Here is a 21,168-nt window from a genome sequence, read left to right as displayed (position 1 = left end):
GTTTGGTTGCTATTATCCTAGGTGACAACATCCTGCCCACACGTAAGACTTTACAGAAAGGCTGGGTGTGTTGGGCAGGGTGGGATGGTGAACAGTAAATCTTCGGTGTCAGGTATTTTAGGGGCTGAAAACAAAACCAAAAGCCCAACCACCACAGTGAAATTCAAAGTCAAAAGAAGGGAAAAAGCCAAATCTGTAGGATCTAGCCATTGGGCTACAAGCAATTTTCTAAACAAAATACAGCGTGGGTTGATGGATGATGTCTTTTCCATGTAAAGACATATGGAAGTGTCACAGACATCATGACCAGCATCTGTTCTAGAAGGATCCGGGGCACTGGCCTCTGGCTACAGGAGACTGAACCTCGAGCCACTCACAAGTTCGATGCACAGAAAGGAGGCAAAGTGAAGGATGCGGGAAGCCGGCACCTTGGGTGCTTCCTTACCTGAGCTCTTTGGGATCAAACACCAATTTCACATCGTTGACAATGGTTGGCAAGTATTTCAAAGCTGCTCCCTGCAAACCAAGAGTAAAGATTGCTGAGCCTCATGAAGTTGGGCAAATGTTAATACAGACCTGCAATTACCATGAAGAACCACAGACACCCCAAGAAGAGAAACATCACTTTCTAGGTGAGAAAAGGAGACGGCCAAACACCACAAAAATAGAGCAAACACCTCTGATCCACAAGCAGTGCTGATCTGTCACAAGGTTATCCTGACACATAATAACTTAGGAGGCCAACACATATTGCCTGTTGACCCAATGCCTATGCTGCATGCAGCTTTTGTGTGATTTCCTCCTTCACCCTCACAAAGCTATAGCGAATGAAGATGCATGTCCCTCAGAGGAATCCTCTGCAAATCCATCACATTCAACATTTAAAATAATTGTCTTTGTTCTATTCCAAAAATGTTTTCTGTATATCTGTGTATCCCTTAATTAAGATTTTTTTTTCTTTAGTAAGCTTATCTCTTGTGTTCATATGTTGTATCTTCTGGAAAATACACACTCTCAAAAAACAGAATGATGGTAATCATGATAGACTCTCCCACATGCTATGTGCTGTGCTAGGACCCTTCTATATTTTATCCTTAATTCTAACAGAGCTCTCACAGGGAACTGCCAGTATTGGCCAGCAAGCAAACTGCCAATGGAGATGTTAATTACTTTGCCCCTGATCACACAGCTAGAACTAGAGACACAGAAGTAAAATTCAGTTCAGTGGGAAGCCAGAGCTTCAGCCCCCTCAGCTACGACCTGATAGGAAAAGTTCTTGGATTTTCAGTGTTCTGACCAGGGCTGGCCCCTCTCTATCCATGACTCTGTGTAACTCCTTGTCCCGGTCTGGGCTCCACCTCCCAGAATAAAGTGGGAGAAATAATGTATGCCAAGTACATCCTGAGGTTGCATTAAAGTTCAAAACAAACTGAAAAGGGAAGAGGGTAACACTCTGAACACTGGAAAATGCTACACTTGCTGCAAAAATAATTATTAGCATTATTTTTCAAAAGCAAAACGGTAGTGATAAAAAAACAAAAAAAAGTCAGAATGGAGTCACTTGTGCTAAGTAAACCCCATGTCAGCACCAAAGCTTCATGCTCAAACTAAGTGAAGTCTGGGCCTCTCCCAGGAATATAATCTTAAACTAGTCAATGTGCAGCCTCCCAGTCAGCACGACGGAGGTTATCCACGTGGCAGACCCCTTCAATCCCTCAGAAAAAGATGAGGTAGGTTGCTCGTTCCTTCCGCCTATAAAAGTCTCATTTTATATGGCTCATCAGGGCTCCTTTCTCCTTTCTAGATGGGTTGCTGCCTGATTCACAAATTGCAGAATAAACCCAATAAGATCTTCAAACTTACTCAGTTGAATTTTGTTTTTTAACAGCAAAAGCCCACTTTAACATAATAAATACACTGAATTAATGTGGTCAGCTGATTGGCAACAAAGGTACACAAGCCCCTCCCACTCGGCGCCAAATGAAACCCATCCCACGCCTCACACCCTATACAACAATTAACTTTAAACGCATCATAAATCGTAGACATAAAACTTAAACCTATACAACTTCTAGAAGACACTTAGGTAGGACACAAAGAGCATGAGCTATAAAAGAAAAATTGAAGTTCACCAAAATAAAACCTTCTGCTCTGTAAAACACACTGCTAAGATAACGAAAGATGAGTCACACACTGGGAGAAACTAATTGCAGGTCACATATCTGATCGGGATCTGTATCCAGCACGTACAAAGACCAACTTTAAACTCAATAATGAGAAAACAATCTCCCCCTAAATAGGCCAACAATTTGAAAAGACACTTTTCAAAAGAAGATATATGGATGGCATGAAAGCACTTGAAAAGATGTTCAACAGCATCAGTAACCCGGGAAATGCAAATTAAAACCACAGTGAAATATCATTACCACCCGTTAGAATCGCGGAAACACACGCGTGCGCACACCACACATGCCTGACAATACCAAGTGTCATTGCACGTGCTGCTGGGCTGCTTGCAAAACCGAGTCAGCGGCTGTGGAAAAGCACGAGGCAGTGTCCCATGAGGTCAGACACGCACTCTCCGTACAACCCGGCAACTGTACTCCAGAGTCCTGACCCGAAGAAATGAACCTTCACACTCACAGGAAACCCTGCGTGGGAATGTTTACAGTAGCTTTATTTGTAAGCGTCAAAAAGTAGAAACAATTCACAATTCTCTCCCTCACGAGGTGAATCCATGCAATGGAACACTACTGGGTAATAAAGGAGAGAAATAGAGCCCATTATGCAAGATGTGCCTGAATTTCAAATGCGCTCTGAGAAGGAAAACCAAACGGCTGCACAGCATGTGATTCCATTTTTAAAACAATCCGGAGGGGCGCCTGGGTGGCTCAGTAGGTTAAGTTCCGACTTCAGCTCAGGTCATGACCTCACGGTTCATGGGTTTGAGCTCCATCTCAGGCTCTGTGCTGACAGCTAGCTCAGAGCCTGGAGCCTGTTTCAGATTCTGTTTCTCCCTCTTTCTCTGGCCCTCCCATGCTCATGTTGTCTATCTGTCTGTCTGTCTGTCTCTCTCTCTCCCAGAAATAAATTTAAAAAAAACATTTAAAAAAAATGGAAAAGGCACACCTAAAGGGGCGAACACCTCAGTGGGTGGGAGGCGGGCAGGGCTTGTCTACACTAGGGGATGAGGTTGACCCACTCTACTGTACAACCGTACGCAAGCTGTACCTTAATTTTCAAAATGAGTAAAAGTGTATTACTTGGATAGACAGGCATGGGAAACACCTGAGAGAATATTCCTGAATCTCAACACTGTACCCTAAGAGGTAAGTGGTCAGATTCCAGTCACTTGAAATGAGTTCAAGTTCTTAACCTGTAGCCTGGCAATATTCTGTACATGCCTGAGACTCATGTAAGTGCTCGACTCTATTGACACAGTAGATCCTCAGGAGAATGTATGAGCAAGGCATGTTATCCCCTTTCACAGATGAGAAAGTAGAGGCATCCAGGGAAGTCACGTGTCCAGATTCATACTACTGGGATCTGGAGCAAGGCCATGAAAGTCCATGGTGAGCGTGAAGCCAGCTCACTTAGCTGTCACCGCTTACCTCGGCGCTGCAAGGTCTAGATGACAAAGGACCGGAAGGCAGCGCACTGGAGCATCACCAAGGCTTGTCTTCTCGGTGTAAACCCTGACCTTAAACACCAGCCACATCAAGGGATCCCAACTAGCTCCTCTGGAATTCAACTTTTGAAAAGAGCATCAAATAGAAACAATTTCATTCCGGTCTCAAGAGTTCTGCCTCAACTACCTGAGAGCTGCTTTGAAAAACTGAAAAATATTCACGGAGACGTGTAATAAATAGGCGTTTGTACGGGTTGACTGCTGGGGCCCTAAGGTGTCTGGTTTACTTTGTGACGTCCCGAAGGGAGAAATGCACGAGCTTCCTGCATTTTATCCTCCGCCAACAAAGCAAACTCTGCCGGCAGCAACTTGATAAATTCCATTTCACGAGGAGGACGACACAGACAGCGACAAATAAGACAGGTCTTCACGGCCACCTTCCGCTTGCCGCCCTGGGGCTGCGTTAACCAGACAGGCTGAGCGCCAGAGAGGGGCTGGGGCTCCCCAGGGCTTCCCCCGCAACCCAGGGTCACAGCGATGCCACAGAGAGGGGCGTGTACCCACCGTGATCCCCAAATGCTGTCCAGCACAGAATTCTGCCTAACAGACCGAGATCCTACAGACTCTGTATCTTACAGTTCATGGGGTTTGGAAAGAACAGAGACGCACCACCCACCGGCTGTCAGCCTGCCGTGAAATAACAAAGGACAGAGGGAACAAGGAGAAAGTCACCAGCAGCCGCACCGGGGGCCACCCTTGTTCACCCTCCACCTTCCGCGGAGCGATTTCTCTGAAAGCCTGGGATCCCCCCCCCCCCACCTCCCACCCCACCCATCTCACCTCCTACTTCAGAGAAGGACAAAAACCACCAGGAGAAAGAGCAGAGGCTCCAGGAGCCCATCCACCCAGGCAGAGGGACGGAGGGCCCGCCTCCAAGGGACCAAATCCCACCCCGGGCTTAGCAAGGAGCCCCCTTGGGGTACCCTTCTCCCTCCGGGCGACCCAGTCCTCAGCCCAGCTGGCTCCTCTTCCCCCCACAGGTGATCCCACGTGGGTCCCTCATGCTAAATGGCCAGGGAGCCCCAGGTGCCTCTTAGGGTGACCCCTCACCTGCTGTGGCATCCACGGCCTCACTCCCAGGGCCACCACCTTCCTGGGCACTCACGCCTCCCCAGCTCTCTGTGCAGGGCCGCGTCCGCGCCATCTCTTTAAGGTGGGTGTCCATTCTAGACCTTTCTCCTTCCTCCTGAGACCCCCCCCAGGGACCCCGCCTTCGGCCAAGCTACAGACCCCCAGGGCCAACGGTCTGGCACCCACACACGCAGCGGCTGCTGCACTCCAGCACGTGGCTGTCCCACAGACACTGCAGACGCCACCTGCCACGCCGGCCACCTTCCCTTCCGGGGCTCTTCGGCTCAGGGCACCACAGGGCGCAGTCCCCAGGCCACAGGCTCCGCAGGGCGCTGCCTCTCCTTCACAGCCCTCCTGACCGACCACAAAGCTCGGCATGGCCTCACGAGGATGCGCCTCTGGTTCGACCCCCCTGTCCACTTCTACGGGTTCCACTACCTGGTCCCGGCCACTTGTGTCTGTGGCCCTGCTGACTGGCACACGACCCCCTCCAGGTCACGCCTCGGTCCGAAACTAACAGATACTGTGGCGGCATCGCCCAACCCCCACGGATGAGCCCGGCTTCCCAGCACCCGCGGGGGCGCGGGCCCTTGGCCCCCCGGGTCCCCGCTCCGCGGCCCCCCACGTGCCCCAGCCCCCCCGCCAGCCACGCGCCTGCGCACGCGCGTCCCTTCTCCCCGGGCCCCTGCCCACCGCTCCAGCTGTCGCTCCAAAAAACTCAAGAGTTCGGCCCGATTACTCCCCAGTCCTTCGCTGAGACGTCGTTTTCCCCAAGACACGTGGCTCCCGGGCGCGCGTCGGGCCGGCGCAGAGGCGGGTGCGTCTGCGGCCCCCAGGCCGGGACCGGCGGGGCTGCCCTCCCCCCCGGCCCCTCAGGCCCTGCCGACGCCCCCGGCTGGCAGAGCGCCGAATAAAACCACTGCTGACTCTCACGAGCCACCCCACGTGTCCGCACCGGCGCCACAGAAGCCCGCACGCGGCGCCAGGAGCGGCGGCGCCGGCCCCTCCTCCGACGAGGCAGGAGAGCAGGGCCCCGCGGCCAGGCTGCCGCGCCTCCAGCTCTCCCCGCCAAGCCCGAGCTGGGCCCGTTTCCAACCCTGGTTATCTGTCTTCAAGAACCTCAGGAGTCCTGGTGTCCGCCCGCGCCTGTGGCAAGAGCTTCACCTCCGCTGCGGCGTGAGGCGGCCTCGCCCAAGCCGGGGCTCTTGCAGGCAGAAGCGGCAGGGGCTCCGAGAGCCGCGCGCAGCGCAGCGGCGACGCCAGAACAGGTGCGGCAGAAAGACAGCTCGCGGACGGACAGTCCCGGAGGCAGGACGAGAACCCACGCCTGCATGACGCGCAGGGGGCAGCGCCCAACGGGGGCCGCGGGCAAGGCGCGCCGCCACCACCTGCTGTGTGAGCGCAGGAAGCTGGCGTTTCCTGTCGGTCCTTCTCATCCGTAAGGTGCGCTGGTTGACGGCGCCCGCGTCCAGGGACCGTTAGCGGAACGGAGGACACCGCGCGCGATACGCTCAGCACACCGTCCCAAACACATGCTGGGGTTCAACAGTGGCCAACACGGCCTCCAGTAATGGCGCAGGGCGGCACACGCAAACACTGGCCTGGACACCCACTTTAATGTGCAAAACCCTCAAACACGATTTCACAAGTGAAAGGGCAAAGTTTCATTTCTAAAGTCCTATATAAAGTGCTAAATACTGAGTAGAATAACTTGCCAAGTCACAGAATTCAGGATAATAGAACTGGGAGGCATTTGGGGGTTTGTTTGTTGTTTGTTTTGTCTTACTGTTATTATTTTTTTTAATTGGCTCATTATTTTTTTAATGTTTATTTATTTATTTAGAGAGAGAGCGCATGAGTGGGGCTGGGACAGAGCAAGAAGGAGACAGAGAATCCCAAGCAGGTTCTGCGCTGTCAGGACAGAGCCCAACACGGGGCTCAATCCCATGAAAGGCGAGACCCTGACCTGAGCCAAAATCAAGAGTCAGACATTCAACCGACTGAGCCACCCAGGTGCCCCAAAATTGTTTTTTTTTTTTTAATTTTAATGTTTATTTTGAGACAGAGACAGAGCATGAGGTAAAAAGGGGCAGAGAGAGAGACACACACAGAATCTGAAGCAGGCTCCAGGCTCTGAGCTGTCAGCACAGAGCCTAATGTGGGGCTCAAACTCATGGACTGTGAGATCCCAACCTGAGCCCAAGTCAGATGCTAAATCAACAGAGCCCCCCCCTCCCCCAAGGTGCCCCAACACTCGTTCTTTTTAAAACCTCTTCCTCAGAATATGAGGAGGGCAGCATGTCAGCAGCCCCAAGTCCACGGTGCCCCGGCTGGGTTCCCTGCACAGGGGGACAATCACTAATCAGCTCACCTGGGCGTGGCCTGGGGGACGGAGCGGGAAAGGCATAAGCCCACAGGAGACGCCAAGAGACACAGCTGGTATGGAGTGCGGCCTGGCCTCCTCGTCGGTCCCCTTGGGGCCACGAGCCACAAGCCACAGAACCCATGAGAGCAGCCCCTTCTGATAAAGCCCAGCCGAGAAGAGAACAGCACAATACAGGAATTTAGATGATTTCACTGCTGTCAGCTTTGTTTATTCATCTCCTATGTTTTTAAGACATGATTGCACTTATCAAATCAATGTTTGCTTTCTGGGAAAGTTATTTTCTTCAGGTTTGACTTTAAACCTAAGCAAATTAGCGTAATGGCGTTTTAAGTCCTAGCTTGCTCTTCTCTTTGAACTTGGCAAAGCTTTCATCTGCCCACCTGAGGACGGACATGCTCAATTCTACATGCACTTCGGCCTCGGGGCAAATGACACGTGTGCACTGGCATGCTCGGAACATGCGCATGAGTCCCTGCACACCCAGGCACACGGAGGCTATAGGTAAAGCTGAAATTACCACCAAATACAATAGGGCTCCCTACCAGTGCACACTGATTGAAAGCCAGCAAGCCACGGAAAGACACCAGAAACAAAATCAGAGAGAACCGTGGCTGGTGGTAAAGCTATTCCTATTTCTATTAAAAGACAGGCAAGTTGCTGGGGGCCCCTCCTAAAACAGACTCCATTGCTTAATATCCCGGCAATCAAGAACTCATGGAATCCAGCAAACACAGCTCCAGGGAAGGAAAGTGAAGTCAGGCCCGAATCAAATAGAGAAGAAACATATTGAAAGTAAAGTTTTACAGGGAAAAAAATTAAATACATAAAGAAGAATATGAAATGGCAGAAAGTGCTAAAAGTTTCCTAACTGCTAAAATAGTTCAGATTCAAGAAATTAAATAAATCTAATACTCTTCTCTAAGCAAATTCAATTGTCATGCAGCTCATGAGAATGCCAACTTAATCCAAATCATAAAACAAAACAAAAAAAATGCACCTTCTACCCCGTATCAGTTTAATGTTGTAAGTGCCTCTCTGGCTAAAACTGTTACTACTGATGATGATTAATAGACACTATTTTAGGGTAAAGTTCAGGCTACATTATTCAGTATAATTATTTTAATTAAATCCATTAGCATATCTTTATATAAGATTACAAGAGCTATCGGTGATACAAAATAAGTTTTCCTTGAATAATGTATGAAGCAATTATTAATTTACATATTTCTCGAGAAAAGGCATATTAAAATGATTCCATTTGGAGGTTTTGAGTTAAAATATATAGGGCCCACAAATTCTCCTTTCAAACCTAAGAGTTCCATCTTCGGAAGATTTAGGGCATAGTCAAAGAGCCTCAGAAAAACCAGAGCACAACCAGACCAGTTTGGCCAAAAGATGCCCTAGACCGGAGTTACGCCTTTCATGGGGAATGGATGAAATAGAGCAGATGGCTGGACAAAAACAGAGCACTCTGGAGAGAGTCACCCTGCTGTATGTGTCTGAAGAATCCAGAACAACAACAAAAAAGACAATGACAGTGATTGTTTCTATTCCTTATATTCTATTATCAAGTAAAGACTACCTACGTCTAATGTATCTTAGACATCTAAAAATAACTCTTCTCTTTATAATCAAGCTTTCTTTAAGCAGATATTGGTCTTTAAAATAGCATTCCCCATCTCTACCGCCAACGCTAGTTCATTCAATCCCAACTGACAGCTTAGCGGTTGAAAGAAATCATTCCTAGGAGTAGTTTCATGTTTAAATATCACAAAGGCCAAAAAAATAATGAAAGAAGTACACATTTACTAATATCCTCCAGTAAATCTACTATAAGCACCTACACTTAAAAATCAATGTTATGGCCAATAAATATATGGGAAGATGGTGAACAATCATTAACACAAATCAAAAGCACAATGAGATAACAGCTCACATCCATTACGATAGCTGCTATCAAGGAAGGGAGGAAGGAAGGAAGGAAGGAAGGAAGGAAGGAAGGAAGGAAGGAAGGAAGGAAGGAAGGAAGGAAAGAAAGAAAGAAAGAAAGAAAGAAAGAAAGAAAGAAAGAAAGAAAGAAAGAAAGAAAGAAAGAGAGAGAGAGAGAAAAGACGATACAAGAGCAGGTATTGACAAAGACATGAAGAAAATGGAGCCCTTGTATGCTGTTTATGGGAATGTTAAATGGTACAGCCACACACACACACAAAACACAGTATGGAGGCTCCTCAAAAATTAAAAATACAATTATCATATGATCCAGCAATCCTACTTCTGGGAATACACCCAAAAGCAATGGAATCAGGATCCTGAAGAGTGATGTGCACACCCGTGTTCATCATAGCTCTATTCACAATAGTCAAGAGGTAAAAGCAACCCACTGTCCATCAATGGATGGAGAAATAAAGTAAAGGTGGTATATATATTGAATGGAATGTAATTCACCCTTTTTTTTTTTTACAAATAGTTTATTGTCAAATTAGTTTCCACATAACACTCAGTGCTCATCCCCACAAGTGTCCTCCTCCATGCCCATCCCCCCCTCCCCCCCACATCCATCAGTCCTCAGTTTTTGTCAGCATTCAAGAGTCTCTCATGGTTTGCCTCTCTCCCTTTCCCCCACCATTTCCCCCCTTCTTCTCCCCCTTGGTCCTCCGTCAAGTTCCTCCTAATCCTCCTATACGTGCAAACATATGATATTTGTCCTTCTCTGCCTGACTTATTTCGCTCAGCATAACACCCTCAAGGTCCATCCATGTTGCTACACATGGCCAGATTTCGGAATGTAATTCACCCTTTACAAAGAAAGAAAATTCTGGCATATTCTGTAGCACAGATGAACCTTGTGGACATTATGCTCAGTGAAATAAGCCAGTCACAAAAAGACACATTCTGCATGATTCCACTCAGACAAGATATCTAAAATCGTCATATTCACAGACACAGAAAGCGGAATGGAGGCTGCTAGGGGCCGGAGGCATCTGAAATGGGATGTTGTTGTTCAATGGGAACAGAGTTTAAGTTGTGCAAGATGAGAAAGTTCTAGACATGTCTCACAACAATGTGAATACAGCTAATACCACAGAACTGTAAAAACGGTTTAGGCAATGTTACATTATGTGGCTTTTACCACAATTAAAAAACAGATAAACAAAAAAACCAACCAAAGTGTTATGCCTTCCTTGGAGAATGCCAATATCGCATAAAAGGTCTCACCTTGTTGATCAGGGAAGGGGTTTTCACGGGGCAGGACTGCTCTTAACCGGCTGCATCGCTGACCCCTGCCCATTAAATGTCAGAAATATACCCCCTGCACATGGATGCATGCATGGGCAGGCGGGCGCGTGAACACACACACACACACACACACACACACACACACGCACACAGAATCATAATTACAAGGAAATGATGCCCTTGAAATTCCCTAACAGCCTCGGGCTAAAAGCCACCAGGTCAGACAGGAACTTTCCTCCTGGGCAGCCATGTCGCAAACAGGTCCCGGCAGGCAGGAGCCCTCAGCCCTTCGGTCAGCCAGGCCTGACCTGGGCCACTGTACACTCCCGCCACAAGAAGCCGCAGTAACCAGCAATGAGCCGGCTCCATGTGCCACCGTATGAAAACAGTGGGGAAGCCCCTGCTCTGTCTCAGACCCCCCCTCCTCTCTCAGCAGGAAGGCGCTGACCCTCCTTTATCCCTCGTCTCCCCAATGCTGGGCTCACAGGACACCAGATGGAGTCTGGTCAAGAATGGAATGAATCATAAGACAACAGAGGGCCAGGGTGGAGGGGCGCCTGGGTGGCTCAGTCAGTTAAGCCTCTGACTTTGATCATGTGAGGTCATGATCTCACAGTTCATGGATTTGAACCCCACACTGGGCTCTGTGCTGACAGATCGGAGCCTAGAGCCTGCTTTGGATTCTGGGTCTCCCCCTCTGCCTCTGCCCTGCCCATGTTCTCTCTCTCTCTCCCCCCCTCTCAAAAATAAATATGCATTAAAAATTTTTAATTAAAAAAAAAAAAAAAAAGAAAGGCCAGGGTGGGGGACCATGACTTAGGGATTGAGGACAGAACACAGGTCTGAGGCTGGGTAGCAGGACCATGTGGCAAAAAGCACAAGGCGACGGGATGAGAAGGGGGCATGTTAGTGAACATGACACACAAGAGGAAAAACTCTCCTCTTTGGAGCCACTGTGCTCTCCTTAACCTCTGAAAATCCATCTGCCAGGAATTAAGTCATGCGAAAAAGGGGTATTAACCGTAATCTAGGCAAGCACAAATTTGAATTAAATTACTGTTCTTTTTTTCCCCCGCATTTTATCAGCACAGCCTTGTAGCTAAGGAGGCTCAGGGAGATGGGGAGAAGGGGAGTGATCTTCTGAACAGGCCTCCACAGCTCCAAATTGGCGAAAATTGGCTACCTGTCTAGACAGCTTCCAAGAGCAAAGCATAACTTACAAATAATGGTGATTTTCTAAAACCCACTTGAAATTCAGAAGTCGACATACGGGAAAATGGTCCAGTTCAGAAGCATCTTAAGGGCCTGAACTGCAGTGTAGTTGTGGCTGCTGTGGTTGAAAACAGCAACTAGAGAATACAACACATCACACTGGTGTTTTCCTCACGGGCTGAACGATCCTTTGAAACAGAGCCTCCGAGGAACACAAGTGGTGAGAGAAGGGCCCATAGGGTGGAGGGGAGGGCGAGGTGCAGCAGGAGGAGGCTCAGGAGGGCGAGGGGGCAACCAGAGGCAGGCCTCCCCTCCCCACCCCCACCTCCCCCTGCCCGCCTCGCCGCAGCCCACACCAACCCTCAGGCAAAGCACTGGAGATAAAGTCAAGGGGGAAGACACTCCACAGACAGAGGCAGCTGAAGAGGGTGAAGAAGGGCCCTCTGGGGAGACAGGCAGTGAAAGCAGAGGGGGACCTAGCCCTCCGACTCTCACCCCAACCCCGAGCCATGGGCACAGTGGCTACCCTGCATCCCATATGCACAAACCCTCCCATACTGGGTGGAGCTGTTTCCCCCAAACTGTGCCCAAGTCCTAACCCCAGGTACCCGTGAATGTGAACTTGATTGGAAAGAGGGTCTTTGCAGATGAAATTGAATTAAGAGGAGGTCAGGGACACCTGGGTGGCTCAGTCGGGTGAGCATCCGACTCTTGGTTTCGGCTCAGGTCATAATTTCATGGTTCGTGCGATGGAGCGCCATGCTGGGCTCCGCACTCACAGCATGGAGCCTGATTGGGATTCTTGCTTTCCGTACCTACCTCTCTTCAAAATAAATAAACTTCAGGCAAAAAATTAATTGCAGGATGTACTAGATAAGGGTGGGGCCTAAATCCAACGCCAGTGGCTCTATGAAGAAAGGAAGGGGACTGCGTATGAAGCACACACATGTGAAAGCAGAGGCAGGGTGCAGGCCAAGGAGGTCAAGTCTTGCCAGCAGCCATCAGAAGCTGGAGGAGACAGAACAGGACCCTCCCCTGGAGTCTTAGGAGGGGGCGCGGCCCTCCCATCGCCAGGAGAGCACAGAGAGAATAAACTCCTGAGGTTAGAAGCCATCCAGATTGTGTTCCCGTCTTACAGCACCCCTGGGAACACACCTCATGCCAAGACCAAAAGGCATGGAAGATTCTCCCGCTATCCGCAGGGAGAGCTGAAATTCTGCTTGTACTTTCAATCTCTTTCCAACCAAAAGCTTTATAAATACAATAAAAATGAATTTCTAGTAAACCGAAATGCCCTTGGAAAGGCAAGGTGGTGTCAAATTACTATGTAGGTTGCTAAGCCCTTACCGTCAACATCTGTCTTGACCTCACTAGGGAGACGTAAGAAGCATCCTTGCAGAGGCAAGAGCCAGAGCCCACCGGCTTGGAGGCACACAAAGCACAGCGGTCCCAGGCCTGTGCCAGAGACACACGTGGGAGGCCCATGGGGCAAGGAATATACCTTCATCAGTGTCAATTGAACCAGAATTAGGATTCCACCCTGCCGGGATCAGATCCTGACACCTCTTTCGTCACCTAGATCCCCCTCCTCGACCCTCTTCCCCAGCGCCCCCACAACACCGCTGGGGCCACTCCAGGATTGACGGGGTGGCCAGGACCCGGGCCTGTAGAACCACCTGCACTCACAGGTGGTCTCACAGTAGCCACTCTGGACCTGTGTCTGCTGAGCACTCGGAATATGCCTAAGGGGACAGAGGAGTAGGAAGTTTAGCTTTATTTAATTGGAAAGGGTTAAACTTAACTTAAGTAGGGTAATGCAGGTCCAGAGATTTCACCATAGTGGCATCCCTGAGTTTGCTCATTTTAACCCAAAGGTGGTCCCTGAGCCCTCGGGTCCACTGGAATTGATTTCTCCATTTCTGCCAGAGGACACGTCTTGTGAGAATTGATTGGGACACTGCAGGGAGAGGCTTGTACACAGTCGGTGGCAATCATTTCCTGGAGGACAGAGTCCGGGTCTTCTTGGCCAGCCTGAGACTCTTCTCTGTCACAGGCTCGACAGTTCAGGAAGTTACAAACAAATATTGATTTTGCTGAATTAGGAATGCTGTGTTTGGACACGAAATACTCTTGGAAAAGGCGTCTATCTCTCATGGTTTTGAAAATCTCAAGATGGGGGCAGTGGAGGGACTCAATCAGTTAAGCGTCTGACTCTTGATCTCAGCTCAGGTCATGATCTCATGGTTCGTGGGTTTGAGTCCCATGTCGGGCTCTGCACTGACAGCACAGAGTCTGCTTGGAATTCTCTCCTTCTCTCTTTGTCTCTTCCCCCACTTGTGTGCATGCTCACTCCCTCTCTCTCTCTCAAAATAAATAAATAAACACTAAAAAACTTTTTTAATCTCAAGATGGATTTACCACCCTCTTCCCATCATACAGCCCTCTCTCCTAATCAGGAAATACCATAGCATGAGCTAAGATCCCTTGAGCTGTAACTCAGGGAAGACTCCATATATCGAAACTGTAACGCATGACCCCACAAGGGCCCCACAGAGAAAGGTTTAGTATATAAAGCGGGGAGGGGAATCTTTACAGACCAACTTTCATGTGCAATTCAGGAATCCATGCAAATAAGACAAAACGAATGCCTATTCCTCAGTAAATTAAAGAAAATAGATACACGGACACCACCTCCGCCCTCCCTGCCCGGTTCCACTCCTAGGTCTTTACTCAAACAACTGAAAGCAGGTGTTCAAAGAAAATCCTGGATACGGATGTTCACCTAGCAGCACTAGTGACAAATGTGGGAACATCTCAAATGGATTCCATTCAAAAGAATGGAGTGTGTACACACAATGGAGTAGGATTCCCCGTTGTGCGGTCCATACAGTGGAGTATAATTTCCCATAACACAGGAAGCAGGACTGGTACACGCTACAATATGGACGAACCTTCAAAATGTGGGAAGAGAAGACACAAAAGGTCACGTATCTCGTGCCGTCACGCACATGGTGTATCCAAGACAGGCAAACGCACAGAAACGGAAACCAGATTCGTGATGCCAGAGGCTGTAGGAGGGGCATAATGGGCAGTTACTGTAATGGGAACAGGGCCTCTGTTCCCGAAAATTGTTTTGGAACCAGACAGGGGTGGTGGTGGCACAATATCGTGAACGGACTGGATGGTCACTTTACAATGACTGAAATGGTGAATTTTATGTATGTATCTTTCATCACAAAAAGTTAATTAATTTAAAAAGTAATGTCCTTCCATCACCTATAAAATGGTACTTTTCATTAAAATAATCCTAGGGGGTGCCTGGATGGCTCAGTCGGTTGAGTGTCCATCTGGCTCATGTCACGATCTCACGGTGAGTTTGAGCTTCGCATCAGGCTCTGTGCGTCCAGCTCAGAGCCTGAGGCCGGCTTCAGATTCTGTGTTTCCCTCTCTCTCTGCCCTTCCTTGCTCGCTCATGGTTGTGCTCTCTCTCTCCCCCTCTCTCTCTTTCTCAAAATTAAACATTTAAGGGGTGCCTGGGTGGCTCAATTGGCTAAGCATCCAAGTTCAGCTCAGGTCATGAACTCATGATTCATGGGTTCGAGCCCCACGTCAGGTTCTGTGCTGACAGCTCAGAGCCTGGAGCCTGTTTCAGATCCTGTGTCTCCCTCTCTCTCTGACCCTCCCCTGCTCATGCTGTCTCTCTCTCCCAGAAATAAATAAAACATTAAAAAATTGTTATAAAAAATAAACATTTAAAAATACTTTTTAAAATAATAATAATAATCCTAGGATTGTCCTAGTGACTCAGAATCCCTGTCATTTGAGCTATAACAAATGTGACTGGCCCACATGGTGGTTTCTAGCAGCAACAGACAAACACCTTGGAATCAGTTGGTGCCTCAAACTATTTCTAAAACGAGGCATGAAATTAGTCATCATAATAATGATCCTGATGTCGCTGGTTCACTGGGACAGCTACGTCCCGCCTGAAGCAAGCCACTATCAATGCCAATGTGTTAATTAAGCAAGATGTAACACAATGAATGTACCAAGGTAGGAATTCAGGGAAACCAGAAAAGAGAGCTACCCCAATGTCCCCAATACCCGTCAGTGTCCTAAATGCCAGTCCTGAACACCCCTTCATATTCTGCTATAGCTGTATCTCCAAATCATGCCTCAGCATTTACATTTTTTAATGTTTATTTATTTTTGAGAGAGAGACAAGGTGATGGGGGGAGGGGCAGAGAGAGAGGGAGACACAGGAGCTGAAACAGGCTCCAGTCTCCAACCTGTCAGCACAGAGCCCGATGCGGGGCTCAAACCCACAAACTGTAAGATCATTACCTGAGCTGAAGTCGGATGCTTAATCAACTGAGCCTCCCAGGCGCCCCTCAGCTAACATTTACTATAGAGGTCAGAAGATTTAAAACATGAACATCCAAATTCATAACTTCTGAAAAATGTACTCAGAGACAGAATGGGTAATTTTTATAAATGTTGCTAAAATAAAGAAAAAGCCTTTGCTAATATAATTTAAAATACCTCCGTGGGGCAGCCTCTTCTCCTCCAAAGGAAAAGCTGGCCAGAAAAACTAAGTATCACCAAGCCCAGACACAAGGCAACGCCTGTCACCCTCTCCTGGGGTGTCCCCTCACCCCACAGCCACCCCGCGCCTCATGTAAAGACCCCACGCCTGGAAAGGCAGGCGCCAGCCTGGGGTCGAGACTCAGGGACGTCTGGCCCTGGGTGGGGCTCTCTCTCCTGTGGTCCCTGATGGCTAGGTCTCATCCCCCATCACCTGGCGGTCTCCCAGCGAAGGATGCAGGAAGGCACGGGGGCCGCGGGGGGGGGTGGGGGGGGATGCACAGGGCGGAGGAGCAGGAGGGGAAAGGCGCCCCAGGGACGCGCTCCAGGCACACACAGGGAACAGACCCAGGGGGCGAAGCCACACAGACTGGTGTGGGGACCTGAGACAACACAGAAAGCGCCAGCAGGGCTGAGTCACCAGGGGAGACCAAGGACCAGGGACTCTAGGGAGGTCCGACCACCGGGCAAGGTTCCCTTCACTGGGAGACGGGCAAATCAGGAGAGGAGAAGAAGTAAGGCCAGGAAGTCAAACCCAAGTTTAGAGAACACGGCGGGGGGGTTGTGGTTACGGTGTGCGCGAGCCCGCTGGGAATTCTGCAGCACCCACAGACGACGCAGCTTCTAGAAGCCCACAGTCGAGGTGGCAGCGGGGTCGGTTCTTTCTGAGTCTTCTCCTGGCCTGTGCATGGCCTCCCTCCCCCTGGGCCCCCACGGTCTCTCCTCTGTCCTGTGGTCTGTATCCTAACCTCCTTATAAGGACACCCAGCAGACAGGATCAGTGACTCCCATGCCCTTAATTACCTCTTAAAAAGCCTCATCTCCACACGGTTACGTGCGGAGGGACTCGGGTTAGGACAGCAGATGAATCGGGGGACACAATTCAGCCCATAACAAAGCTGTTCCCTCTTCTCCCTCCTTTACGCAAATGCATTTATTAATAAAAAAGACGTGTTTCTTGTACTTACTGGTATTTTCATTGTTATAAACTGTCACAACCTAGAGCACTGAAAAAGGGTCCCTTGAATGAAATGCAAGGAGAGTTCAAAATCTGCCAACAAAACGTCTTTCAAAAGTTCCTTCTCCAAACATCCCCACACCAGCCACAGACAACATGAGCTCCCACGGGGACGGCGCAGGGACACCCTACCGAGCCGACCACAGGCAATGACTGTGGTCCTCTGTACGGTCCAGGGAATCAGTACGGGGCGATTACAACACACCGTTATGAGAGGGGCGCCTGGGGGGCTCAGTCAGCTAAGCGTCCGAATTCAGCTCAGGTCATGATCTCACAGGTTGTGGGTCCGATCCCCGCGTCGGGCTCTGTGCTGACAGCTCGGAGCCTGGAGCTCCTTCAGATTCTGTGCCTCCTGTTCTCTCTGCCCTTCCCCATTTTCACACTCTCTCCCAAAAACAAATAAAACATTAAAAAAAATAAAACCCACCGGTTAGGAGAGATTAGACTCCGTGTCCTAAGGGCAGAGAACTTGCTCCTACGCAGGACTCTACCTGCCACACACCTGGCACCTGGGCGGCAGCAAAGGCCAACATGCACTTGTAGAATGAGTCGGAAAAGACTATCATGTTGGATGTTTGGTTCAGTTCTTGGCTGCTGGAGAAGGAAGGAACGAAGCCCAGAGCAGGCAGACAGCAAGCTAAAATTCAAGAGAACTGCCCATTCCCATTTACAAGCAGCAAGTCCAGGCACCCAGATGGACAGGCCAAAGGGAATGGCTCTTGTGTTCTTGCTCTGCAGCAGCATGCGGAGCAGGCCCACCGTGGATGGGGCCGCCCTGAGGATAAGGAGGCGGGTGAGTGGGGAAGACGGCCGCCCCCACCCATGCTCACCCCACCGTGATCCCCTCGCAGCTTCCCCTCCACCCTCCAAGCCAGCTCATGAACTCCATGAACTGAGCCTAGCTTCCTTCAAAGCCCACCCCCTCTTGTGCCCAAGGCCACCTCTCACATGTGGGCACACTGCTTCCAGGCCGAAGGTTCTTCCTCCCCCGTCTCCTTCACCAGGAACGCCCCCATTAGCTCACTGCGTCTTCCAGTGGGGCATCACCCACAGCCCAGCAATGCTCCTCCTGAGTGCAGAAGTGGGGGCGCCTGGGTGGCTCAGTCGGTTAAGCATCCGACTTCGGCTCAGGTCATGATCTCACGATTCATGGGTTCGAGCCCCACATTGGGCTCTGCGCTGACAGCTAGCTCAGCAGATTCTATGTCTCCCTCTCTCTCTGACCCTCCCCTGCTCATACTGTCTCTCTCTCTCTCTCTCAGGAAAAAAAAAAATTTTAAATAAAATTCAGAGTGCAGAAGTGGGTGTTCTTCTTGGGAAACAGGAAGCAGATGCTATACTTTTCCCACATGGCCCTGAAGGCCTGGCAGTGCTCCCTGCAGAGAAACCCACCCGGCAAGCCCGTCCAGCCCAGTCACACTCCCTGCTGAGGGAGGTCCAAGTACCCTGAGTCTTTCCCTGACACGAGACCATCCACAGTCTGGCCACTCCCTGTGGACTTCCCCACCTCCCAAAGCTATGGTCTGTTTCCTTCTAGATTCCTGAGGAAGCCGGGTGGTCCCCCTCCTCCTCTTCTGCTGTGCTCCCTAACTCCTTCCCTTGACGCCCTGCACCGGGACCCACCAGTCCCCTCCTCTGTTACACAGAGACACACCTCCAAGACACAGGCCGGGGCGAGTCACCTCTTTGTACCAGCTTGGCTCGGCTGTCACACCCAGCTGTTCAAACATTCGTCTAGATATTGCTGGGAAGGGAAAGTACCCATGTGATGAATATCGACACTCAAGTGACTTGACGATGAGAAGGGGGTCATCCTGGGTAGCTGGGTGGGGCTGATCCCGGCAGCTGAATGAGGTGAAGGAAGGAACTAGGGTTTCCCCAAGGAAGGAAAGCTTCCGCCTGAAGACTGCAGGCGCAGCTCAGTCCCCAGCCCGGGCTACGCACTTCAGCCCTGGCAGCCACGTAAGCACGCAAACCAATCCCTCGCGACAGGTATCCAGCTTGCTGGTTCCGTGTTCCAGCGCACACAGCCCGGGACGCCTTCATGCACATCTCTGTCGCAGCCCTAAATGGGCTTTCCTGCTCCCCTGCTCTCCGCCCGCCATACAGCACCTCTGGAGGGAAGGGCACCACCTAGCTCTACAGGGTCCTCCCTGGCCTGCCCAGCCCTGGCAAGACACCTGGGGAAGAGCCGTGGGACACAAAGCATCGGTGCTTAGGAATCGCGTGCAGAATTCACAAAACGGGAAAACCAGCAAGTGCTCGGCCACCTTGAAAGGCAAGAAGCCCTCCCCTGCGTGATTTAGTGCTTCATTCATTAACTCACCCACTTACCCCACCAAGTGCACTGATTAACTGGAAAGACGGGTCAGATCCTGAAGAGGCCAACTGAACAAGGTTACTGAGCCCTCCGGAAGAAACCTTCCAGATACCAGGCTTTTCTTCTTCTTCTTCTTCTTTTTTTTTTTTAATTTTCCTAAGTTTATTTATTTATTTATTTTGAGAGACAAAGAGAGAGAGAAGCATGAGTGACAGAGAGAGAGTCCCTCTTCTTTTTAATAAAAGTTTTAGGGTGCCTGGGTGGCTCAATGGGTTAAGTGTCCAGCTCTTGGTTTCAGCTCAGGTCATGATCTCATGGTTCATGGGTTCGAGCCCCACACTGGGCTCGCTGCTGTCAGAGCAAGGTCTACTTGAGATTCTCTCTCCTCCCTCTCTCTGCACCTGCACCTCTCACATTATCTCTTTCTCTCTCTCTCAAAATAAGTAAACTTAAAAAAAAAAAAAGTTTTGCCCACTAAAGCAGCCACAGACCACTGGGCAGACAGTAGATTCTCAGTCTCCTTCAGGCCTGAGTGCCTCTAGAGTATTCCCTAAGCAAACATGAGATTCCCGGAAAAGGCAACATAAAGTCATTGAAACTGACTTCTCCCAAAACGTGGCTTCAAATATGTTTTTTTCCAGTAACGCTAAAAGAAATAAAATACACCTCTTGTGTTTCCTTTCCTTGATACAACTCAAAATATATAGTGAGTTATTTGGAAAGAGCCATCATACTTATGTTCAGATACAATAACAGAAATGATACATTAATTTTAACTAAGACAAGAGCTCACAGCAAGACATAAAACCAGAGTAAATTACAAATTTAAAAAAAAAATATTGAGGGATCTGCTGTGCATATAAACAGTAGTCAAGTTAATACCTTTTCATAATTTCTGACAAGTACATTTAACACACATATGAGGGGACAGCGTTGTTTGCGGTCTGGAGGAGAACGGGATTTTACTCCAGAAGAAGTCAAAGCTGCCCTCCAAATTGACTGCAGGATAGAGCAAATGCCAGAGGAAATGACAGCACACACTGCAATGAAAAGCAAAAAGGACAAAAGCACCCACTTCCAATTTATAAAAGGTTTGTTATTTGAAGACTCTATGGTGTGCCTGAGCACAGGACAGAAAGGAATCGGAGCCACTGGATGCTGGCTAACCGGTTAGCAAGTTAAATAAAACGTGGAATACGTTTTCAATCCCACTGACAATTGCCACCATCAAACTTGAAACCCGGCTCGCTTTCTCTCTGTGTTTGTAAAGGATGATGCAGAGTGAAGTGGAGAAAACTCGGAAATCATGCAATGGCAAGAAAATAATTCTTATTGGAAAAAGGAGTGACGTGATCGTCTGAGAATATTCAATAATGCAGCTCAGGATCTTGGAAAATCTAGAACTTGACAAACACAACAGCATATAAAAGTAAAGCTATGAAGGAAAAGCTCAAGGGAAATGCTATTGCACTTTATGTTAACTAACTGGCATTTAAATAAAATGAAAAAAAAAAAGAAAAACTGAGATTGCTCATTAGTGTCCAACATTTATATTTGTATGAAACATTTATCTCTTTTTTAATTTTTTTTAATGTTTATTTATTTTCAAGAGGGAGAGAGAGACAGAGAGAGAGAAAGAAGGGAAGGGGCAG

General features: G+C 49.2%; 1 protein-coding gene across 2 annotated transcripts in view; it reads right to left on the bottom strand.

The window, feature by feature from the left end:
* DOCK1 (dedicator of cytokinesis 1) overlaps positions 1–21,168 on the bottom strand; it is a 513,605-nt gene that overhangs the window by 332,621 nt on the left and 159,816 nt on the right. For both annotated transcript variants that reach the window (XM_039250757.1, XM_039250758.1), the window contains exon 24: positions 446–516. In XM_039250757.1, coding sequence (XP_039106688.1) covers positions 446–516 — 71 coding nt within the window. The remainder of the gene's footprint in view (positions 1–445; positions 517–21,168) is intronic.

The sequence above is a fragment of the Hyaena hyaena genome, unplaced genomic scaffold (genome assembly GCF_003009895.1).
Source record: "Hyaena hyaena isolate Hyena2069 unplaced genomic scaffold, ASM300989v1 scaffold_380, whole genome shotgun sequence".
In the NCBI taxonomy this organism is placed as follows: Eukaryota; Metazoa; Chordata; class Mammalia; order Carnivora; family Hyaenidae; genus Hyaena; species Hyaena hyaena.
Note: the sequence above shows the minus strand (reverse complement) of the source record. Positions and strands in the feature narration are given on the sequence as shown.